The sequence below is a fragment of the Myotis lucifugus genome, unplaced genomic scaffold (assembly GCF_000147115.1).
Source record: "Myotis lucifugus unplaced genomic scaffold, Myoluc2.0 scaffold_83, whole genome shotgun sequence".
Classification (NCBI taxonomy): Eukaryota; Metazoa; Chordata; class Mammalia; order Chiroptera; family Vespertilionidae; genus Myotis; species Myotis lucifugus.
In genome coordinates this window covers 4,456,177-4,465,967 of record NW_005871131.1, presented here as the reverse complement: position 1 = coordinate 4,465,967, position 9,791 = coordinate 4,456,177, and the positions used below count along the sequence as shown (strand labels likewise).

At 38.4% G+C, this 9,791-nt stretch overlaps 1 protein-coding gene across 1 annotated transcript in view; it reads left to right on the top strand.

Moving 5' to 3' along the window:
* The window catches only part of DNAH12 (dynein axonemal heavy chain 12), a 238,892-nt gene that overhangs the window by 52,439 nt on the left and 176,662 nt on the right, over nt 1–9,791 (top strand). The window contains exon 15 of the mRNA XM_023755751.1: nt 5,360–5,495. Within this exon, the coding sequence (XP_023611519.1) occupies nt 5,360–5,495 (136 nt within the window). The remainder of the gene's footprint in view (nt 1–5,359; nt 5,496–9,791) is intronic.

The window sequence follows — 9,791 nt, the reverse complement described above, 5'->3', positions numbered from 1 at the left end:
CAGATAGCTGCTACTTGTATTTGGGCCAGGAAGGCCCAGCTGTGAAGCAAAGCAGGTTGGTGCTAGTGCTGGGTCTTGGGCTTTTATTGATAGTTTTGGGGCACACTGACTCCAGCTGCTGCTTGTTTGAGAGATTTTAGCTAAGTCTGACGCTTGAGCCAGGACAGGTCATACACATGGAAAAGCCGCTGCACACAGCTTGGGTGGGGCTGCAAATTGAATGAGGTGGGGTCTCGGTGAATCACCAGGGCGTAGGGAAAAGTGTGGGCCACACTGATGGAAACTCATATATGGCTGCCAGTCAGCTCTGCAATGAGGGAGAATCCCAGCAGAGGAACAATGACCCCTGTGAGCACCCCTGTCTGGAAGAAAGCTGCCTCTGAGTTCCTGCCCTGATGCCAGACAGTCCAGTTCCTCCTTGTATTTCCCTGGATTCCCCAAAGCTGCCACCCAACACTGGAGCTTAGAGGAAGTGGGACCATGTAAGTTCTGCGCAGGCCCTTTAAGAGGAACACATGGAACTCCAGCAGCCTCCATGTCACTCAGCTATAATCCCCACTGGTTTTTTTTACAGCCCGAAGTTACAGGGACTTCTAGTCCCAGCACTGGAATCCTGGGCTATGGTTTGCTATGGGGCTTGGAGCTCCTGCTTCTCATGGAAGACCTTGGTGATATCCCTCCAGATTAAAAAAACATCACACGTGGGTGTCAGATCAGCTTGTTCCATGCCTCGCCCCCTCCTACGAGCCTCAGTGTGCTTTCTTCTTTACTTCTCTAGTTGTAGGACTTCCATTCAGCTAGATTTCAGATGGTTCTGAATGATGATTGTTCTGTATTTAGTTGTAATATTGATGTGGCTGTGGGAGGCGGTGAGTACTGGCATTTACCTTCCCTGCCACCTTGCCCATTTTTAAATTGGATTGTTGTCCTTTTGTTAATTTGTATGAGATCCTTATATATCTTGGAAATTAATCCCTTATCAGATGCATCATTGGCAAATATATTCTCCCATGCAGTGGACTCCCTTTTCATTTTGTTGATGGTTTCTTTTGCTGTGCAGAAGCTTTTTACTTTGATGTAGTCCCATTTGTTTATTTTCCCCTTAGTTTCCCTTGCCCTAGGACAGTGGTCGGCAAACTCATTAGTCAACAGAGCCAAATATCAACAGTACTTCTTCAAAATAGACTCGCCCAGGCCGAAAACTGACTTCTGCACATGGACCATGAAGTTCCCACACATGGCATTTTGTGAAAGAGCCACCCTCAAGGGCCAAAGAGCCGCATGTGGCTCGCGAGCCGCAGTTTGCCGACCACGACCTTAGGAGATGTATTGGCAAACATATTGCTACGAGAGATATCTGAGATTTTGCTCCTTATGGTTTCTTCCAAGATTTTTATGGTTTCATGACTTACGTTTAAGTCTTTTATCCACTTTGAGTTTATTCTTGTGTATGTTGTAAGTTGGTAGTCTAGTTTCATTTTTTTTGCATGTACCTGTTCAATTTTCCCAACGCCATTTATTGAAGAGATTGTCTTGACTCCATTGTATCCTCTTGCCTTTGTTGTCAAATATTAATTGACCACAATGGTGTGGGTCAATTTCTGGGGTCTCTGTTCTGTTCCATTGACCTATATGCCTGTTCTTTTGCCAGTACCTGACTGTTTTGATTACAGTGGCTTTACAACTTGATGTTTGGTATTGTGATCCCTCAAACTTTGAGGTGATTCTTTGAAAAGATAAACAAGATTATCTTTAGCCAGACTCATTAAGAACATAGAGAGAGGACCAAAATAAACAAAATCAGAAATGAAAGAAGTAAAGTAACAATGGGCCCCACAGAAGTAAAAGGATTGTAAAAAAAATACTATGAACAGCTATACTCCAACAAGCTGGACAACCTGGACAAAATGGATGTATTCCTAGAAATTTACAGTCTTCCAAAATTCAGTCAGGAAGAATGAGAAAACCTGAATAGGCTGATAACTACTGATGAAATTGAAGCAGTAATAAAAAAAAACTCCCAGCAAACAAAAGCCCTGGTTTAAACAGCTTCACAGGGGAGTTTTACCTTTGGTTCGGAGAAGCGCTAACACCTTTCCTCCTCAAACTATTCCAAAAAACCAAGAGAAGGGAACACTTCCAAGCTCTTTATGAAGCCAGCATTAGCCTAATTCCAAAACCAGATAAAGACTACAAAGAAAGAAAATTACAGGCCGATATCCCTGATGAGTGTAGATGCTAAAATCCTCAACAAAATATTAGCAAATCGGATCAAGCAATACATCAAAAAGATTATACACCATGGCCAAGCGGGGTTTATTCTGGGGATGCAAGGCTGACACAATATTTGCAAATCAATAAATGTGATACACCCCATTAAAAAATGAAGGATAAAAATCACATGATCATATCAATAGTTGCAGAAAAAGCATTTGACAAAATCCAGTACGTATTTCAGATTAAAAACAAAACTCTCAGCAAAGTGGGAATAGAGGGTCATACCTGAACATAATAAAGGTCATATATGGAAAACCTACAGCCAACATCATACTCAATGGATAAAAAGTAAAAGCATTTCCCTTAAGATCAAGAACAAGACAGGGATGTCTGCTTTCACCACTCTTATTCAACATAGTACTGGAAATCCTAGCCACAGCGATCAGAAAAGAAGAAGAAATAAAAGGCATCCAATTTGGAAATGAGGAAGTAAAACTGTCATTATTCGAAGATGACATGATATTGTACATAGAAATCGTAAAGACTACCAAAAAACTACTAGATTTAATGAAATGAATTCAGCAATGTAGCAGAATCCAAAATTAATATCCAGAAATCAATGGTATTTTTACCCAACTAGAGGCCTGGTGCATGAATTTTTGCACAGGTGGGGTCCCTCGGGGTGGCCTGTGGGGATCAAGCCAAACCTGCAGTCCAGTACTGCCGGCTGCTCCTGCCTGCCACTCTCACTCATCTCAGCCCCGCTGCCCCTGCTGTGGGCTCGTGCCACTGCAGCGGCACTTGCCAGCTGTGAGCCCTGCATCTGGCGCTTGTCCCGAAGGGGCTGGAGGGCTGGGATGTGGTCGGTCCTCCGGGCGGGCGGTAGGACACCCTTGCCAGCCAGGGATCCAGATCCATCCTGCTGACGTTCGCAATGGTTGTCGGTTGTTGGGAGCCTCCTTCCAAGAGGCTGGCAGTGCTGTCAGGATTGTGCCAGCAGCTCTGATCCATCGTTGCCTGGCCCGTTCTCCAGAGATTAGACCTGCAGGACTACTGAGGAAGTGAGTGGCTGCCGCCAGGCTGGTGGGCCACCAGGCTGGGTCCATCAGCTAAGTGGCACTCTCGCTGTGAAAGCACACTGAACCACCAGGGGGCAGCTCCTGCGTTGAGCGTCTTCCCCTGGTGGTCAGTGCATGTCATAGCGACGGGTCAACTGGTTGTTCAGTTGTTTGGTTGCTTAGGCTTATATATATATATATATATATATATATATATATATATATAGTCTAGAGGCCTGATGCATGAAATTAATGCAAGAGTAGGCCTTCCTTCCCTCAGCTGCCAGCACTGACTTCCCTCTGGCACCCGGGACCTGGGCTTCCCTCGCAGCCTGGGCTTCATCTGGAAGGTCGTCCGGAAGGACATCCAGTCTAATTAGCATATTATGCTTTTATTATTATAGATACAGGTAATGAATTCTCAGAAAGAAAAACTAAACAATCCCATTTACCATTGCAACAAAAAAATTAAGAAACCTAGAAATAAACTTAACCGAAGAGTTTGTAGAAGACCTGTACTCAGAAAACTACAGGACATTGAAAAAAAGATTTAGAGGAAGATATAAATATGTGGAATAATATACCATATGCATGGATTGGTAGAGTCAACATCATTAAAATGCCCATATTACTCACAGCAATCTATGGATTCAATGCAATCCATATTAAAATATCAGCTGCATATTTCACAAATCTAGAACCAACACTCCAAAAATTTATATGAAACCAAAAAAAAGACCCCAATCTTGAGAAAGAAGTACACTCCATAATTCTTTATATTACTTTTTCTTCATAGCACTTTTTACTACCTAACTTTGTGTTATGTATTTATGTGCTTTTGTCTCTCAACTTGAACATAAGCTTTATGAGATAAATGACTTGATCTGTTTGCTGTTATATCTCCATTGCTTAGAACTTTGTGTAGCATATTTTAGATACTCAATTATTTATTAAATGAATGAAATATATTTACCACATAATGGAAATAAAATACCTGAATGAACTAAATTTTTTAATCACCTCTTTTATACTTGGTTTTTGCATGAGGTTTTTCTGATATTTCTGGTAATGGCATGACAATACAGATATTGCAAAGTTCTATGCAATACAGGGGAAAAGTTCTATGAAGTTCTTTAGTTGAATAATGATGATAAAATATCTATTCTTTCATATATAGGATATTCTAAGAGAATTATAGATTTTTAAAAATGTATACAAGGGTTTGATCTTTTTACCTGCCATACTACCATGTTTCACAAGAGGCACTAATAATAATAAAACTAGTAATTATACTAACAATATGGTTATTAGTAAACTAGAGTCCCAGTGCACAGATTCATGCACTGGTGGAGTCCCTCAGCCTGGCCTGTGGGGATTGGGTGGAAACTGGCTCTCTGACATCCCCCCGAGGGGTCCTGGATTGCGAGAGGGCGCAAGCCAGGCTGAGTGACCCCACCAGTGCACGCACTGGGCCTCTAGTATTTCATATATGATATTTGGTTAATCTCTTCCCGCCCTCCCCTCTCCCCTCTTCCCTCTGAGATTCATCAGTCTGTTCCATATTTCCATGCCTGTGATTTCCGCTCCTACATTGAGCGTGTGCCTCCTGGTGGTCAGTTCCCATAATAGCTACCAGCCAGTTGGCCTGTTGGCCGGTTGGCTGGTAGCTTAGGCTTTTGTATATATAGATGAGAGTATACTATGTACTAGGCCCTTTTACATTCATTGTTATATTACAACAATCTAGTAAGATGAATGTTATTAACTTTATTTTATAGATATAAAACGAAACCTCAGAGATTTGCCTTAGTTCACAATGCTAGTAACAGCTGAGGCAGGATTTAGATTTAGGACCTGATCCAAAATATGCTCTATGTTATATGAAAATGTTACCTTAATTTTATAGGTGTATGCTGAGTTATACTAGGTAAGTTATGCTTAAATATTTTAAGATATCTTAGTGAATTAACCAATTATTTTTAGGATATCATAGTTCCTATTTTATAGTAATCTTAACAACTCATTCATTGAGTATAATACAGCATTCATTACCATAACTATAGTAAAGCAGAGTATTATTTCAGTATTTGCAGTGAATTTGAAGCAATTAAAGAACATGCATTAAAAATCCCTGAGACAACAGAAGAGATGATGGATCTGATAGCTTATGTCGAAAAAGCCCGAACCATAAGAATGCAGGATTTGATTTCAAGAATCCAGGTAAGAATATTTAATTTACATATTTTAAAATAGCTTTTTCATTGTGAAATATGATAAACATATAGTTAAGTAAATAGTTATAATGTAAGCATCTATGTTGCCACCACTCAGGTCAAGAAACCAGCACCCAGAAGCAATTTGTGTATGGCTTTCTGATCATAGCTACTTCTCTCTCCTAGAGGTTCCCACTTGGTTTCTACACTAATCACATATATTTTTCCTTTAGTTCTTAGAACTATATATACATCCTTAAACAGCATAGATTTTAATTTTTTCTTTTATAGTTTCTCATTTGGTAGTATGCTTATGCCTTACCCAGTACAAGATTATATACCTCATCATATATATTGCACTCTAATTTTTTACTTAAAAATGTGAAACATAACACATACCAAAAATTGCATAAAACATAAATTGTACAATTTGAAATATTGTAAATACAGTAATTCACCCAGGGAAAGAGATAGAACCTTGCTAACACCCTAGAAACCCATCACAATCTCTTTTTTTTCTGGTGCTCCTGACTTTTAATCACTTCCTTGCTCTTCTTTAGTTTTATTATCTATATCTAAATATGCATTCCTAATCAATATAGTTAACTTTTGTTTCTTTTGATCTTTATATAAATAGAATTACAGTTTCTATTATTTTCTGTCTAGTCAATATTTTGTTAATAATGTTATAGTTCTTGCCCTAACCAGTTTGGCTCAGTGGATAGAGCATCGGCCTGCAGACTCAAGGGTCCCAGGTTTGATTCCTGTCAAGGGCATGTCCCTTGGTTGCGGGCACATACCCAGTAGGGGATGTGCAGGAGGCAGCTGATCGATGTTTCTCTCTCATTGATGTTTCTAACTCTCTATCCCTCTCCCTTCCTCTCTGTAAAAAATCAATAAAATATATTTTTTAAAAAATGTTATAGTTCCTTTAGTTCATTTTCATTGCTGTCTAATAATCCATATTCTATAACTACCATGTACATAATTTATTATTTTAATTTTACTGTTTTGCATATTTGGGTTGTTCCTGCTTTTATTAATAGCATTGCTGCTGGGAATATTTCTGTACATGAATCCTGGTGCATATATTCATGTATTTCTCCCAGGTAGTATAAGGTATACTTATTTTCACCTTTACTAGTTAAGGCAAAACTCTTTTCAAAAGTAGTCAGCAGTGTATACAGGTTCTATTATTTTACATTCTAAACCATACTTGCTATTATGAGATATTTAACATTTTGCCAGTCTGATGGATGGTGGTTACTATATTTTTAATTTGCATTTTCCTGAAAACAAATGAATTTGAACACTTTTCATATGCTTAATGATCATTTAGAGTTCCTCTTTTGTGAAATGCCAGTATATGTCTTTTGCCCATTTTTCTTTGTGCTCATGATCTCTTTTTCCTATTGATTTGAGTTTTTAAAAAATTATGATAATATATAACAAAATTTACCATCTTAACCATTTTGAGTATATAGATCAGTATAGTAGTTTTGAATATATTATTATTGATAAGTATCCTTTCTTCACTCTGTAATTTAACTTTAATGGTGTTTTTCATGAACAGACATTCTTAATTTTAATGCAGTCAAATAGAGAAATCTTTTATAGCTAGTGCTTTCTGTGTCTTATTTAAGAAATCCTTTCCTACACAGAGTTATCAAGCTTGTTTTTTTTCTTGTATATTTTTTAAAAACATTTTTTATTGATTTTTAGATAGAAATGAAGGGAGATGGAACGATAGAAACATTGATGAGAGAGCAACATCTATTAGCTGCCTCCTGCATGCCCCCTACTGGGCCATGCAACCAGGCCATGTGCCCTGACCGAAATTGCACCAGTGACCTCTTGGTTCATGGGATGATGCTCAATGCACTGAGTCACACCAGCCGGGCTTCTTGTATCTTTTTTGAGAACCTGTTTAGTTTTGCCTTTCAGTTAGGTTTCAGTCCTCCTGGAATTTTATTGTTGTGAATGATGTGAAGTCAAATTTAATTATTTTTCCATATGTATGAGCAGTTATATATATATATATATATATACACACACACACATATATACACATATATATATACACACATATATATCCATATGCATATATATACATACATATACACACACACACATATATATACACACACATATATATGTATACTAGTTTCAGATTTTATTTTATTTTTTTATTGTTGACACTATTACAGATGTCCCCCATTAATCCCCCCTTTGCTCCCACCACCCAGCCCTCACTGCCCTTCCCCTGTCTCCCTCCCCCACCCCTGCCTTTACCACATTGTTGCTGTATCCATGGGCTATGCATATATGCATATATGTTTGGCTCTCTGAGATCTGTCTATTCCATGTATCCATGCCTCCAGCCCTACCTTGTTCATCAGTTTATTTTGTTCATTAGATTCCACATATAAGTGAGATCATATGGTATTTGTCTTTCTCTGAATGGCTTATTTCACTTAGCATAATAATCTCCAGGTTCATCCATGCTGTTGCAAAGGGTAAGAGTTCCTTTTTTTTGGTAAAGCCGCATAGTATTCCATTGTATAAATGTACCATAGCTTTTTTTATCCACTCATGTACTGATGATTAGTGATGTTGAACATTTTTTCATGTTTATTGGCCATTTGTATGTTCTCTTTGGAGAAGTGTCTATTCAGGTTCTTTGCCCATTTTTTAATTGGATTGTTTGTCTTCCTGGTGTTGAGTTGTAGGAGTTCTTTATATATTTTGGAAATTAACCCCTTATCAGACGTATCATTGCTGAATATGTTCTTCCATACAGTGAGTTCCCTTTTTATTTTATTTTAATTTTTTTAATACCCAAGGATATGTTTCCATTGATTTTAGAGAGAGAGGCAGAGGAGAGGGAGAGAGAGAGAGAGAGAGAGAGAGAGAGAGAGATCAATTGATTGTCTCCTTGCCTCGTGTATGCACCCAACTAGGGACCAAACCTGCAATCTGGATATGTGCCCTGACAGGGAATCAAACCTGTGACCCTTCTCTACCATGACAACACTCCAAACAATTGAACCACACTGGCCAGGGCTCCCTTTTCATTTGTTGATGGTTTCTTTTGCTGTGGAGAAGCTTTTTAGTTTGGTATAGTCTCATTTGTTTATTTTTTCTTTATTCCTCTTGTCCTTGGAGTTTTATCTGCAAAAATACTGCTATGCAAGTTGTCTGAGATTTTACTGCCTATGTCTTCTACAATTTTTATGGTTTCTCAATTTAAGTATTTTATCCATTTTGAGTTTATTCTTGTGTATGGTGTAAGTTGGTGGTCTAGTTTTATTTTATTTTTTGCATTACCTGTCCAACTTTTCCAACAACATTTATTGTATGCACCTGCCTTCTTTGTCAAAATTAATTGACCATAAAGGTGTGGGATGATTTCTAGGCTCTCTGTTCTGATCCATTTATATAATACCTGTTTTTGTGCCAATACCAGGATGTTTTGATTACAGTGACCTTGTAGTATAGTTTGATATCAGGTATTGTGATATCTCCAACCCCATTCTTCTTTCTCAAGATTGCTGAGGCTATTAGGGGTCTTTTCTGGTTCCAAATAAATTTTTAGAACATTCTTCTAGATCTGTGAAATATGACATTGGTATTTTATTTTAAAAAGATTAAAAATATTTCTTACTGATTTTTATAGAGAGGAAGGTAGAGAGGAAGAGAGAGAGACACACACATCAATGTGAGAGGGAAACAGTGATCAGCTGCCTCCTGCTCACCCCCTGCTGGGGGATCGAGCTTGCAACCTGGAATGTGCCCTGACCCGTTCAGTGCATAGAACAACACCCAACCAACTGAGCAACACCAGCCAGGGTGCCATGGGTATTTTAATAGGAATTGCATTGAATCTATAGATTGCTTTGGACATTTTAATGACGTTAATTCTTCTGGTCCATGAATACGGTGTATGCTTCCATTTATTGGTATCGTCCTCTATTTCTTTCTTCAATGTACTATCGTTTTCTAAGTACAGGTCTTTTTCCTCCTTTGTTAAGTTTATTTCTAGATACATTTTGTTGTTGTTGCAATGGTAAATGGAATTCTTTTTTAAAAATAATTTTTATTTATTTCAGAGAGGGAGAGAGAAATAGAAGCATCAATGATGAGAGAGAACCATTGATCAGCTGCCTCCTACACATCCCACACTTGGGAACCTGGGCATGTGCCCTGACCAGGAATCAAGCCATGACCTCCTGGTCACACAGGCCAGGCTGGGATTTTTAAAAAAAATATATTTCTTTATTGATTTTTTACAGAAAGGAAGGGA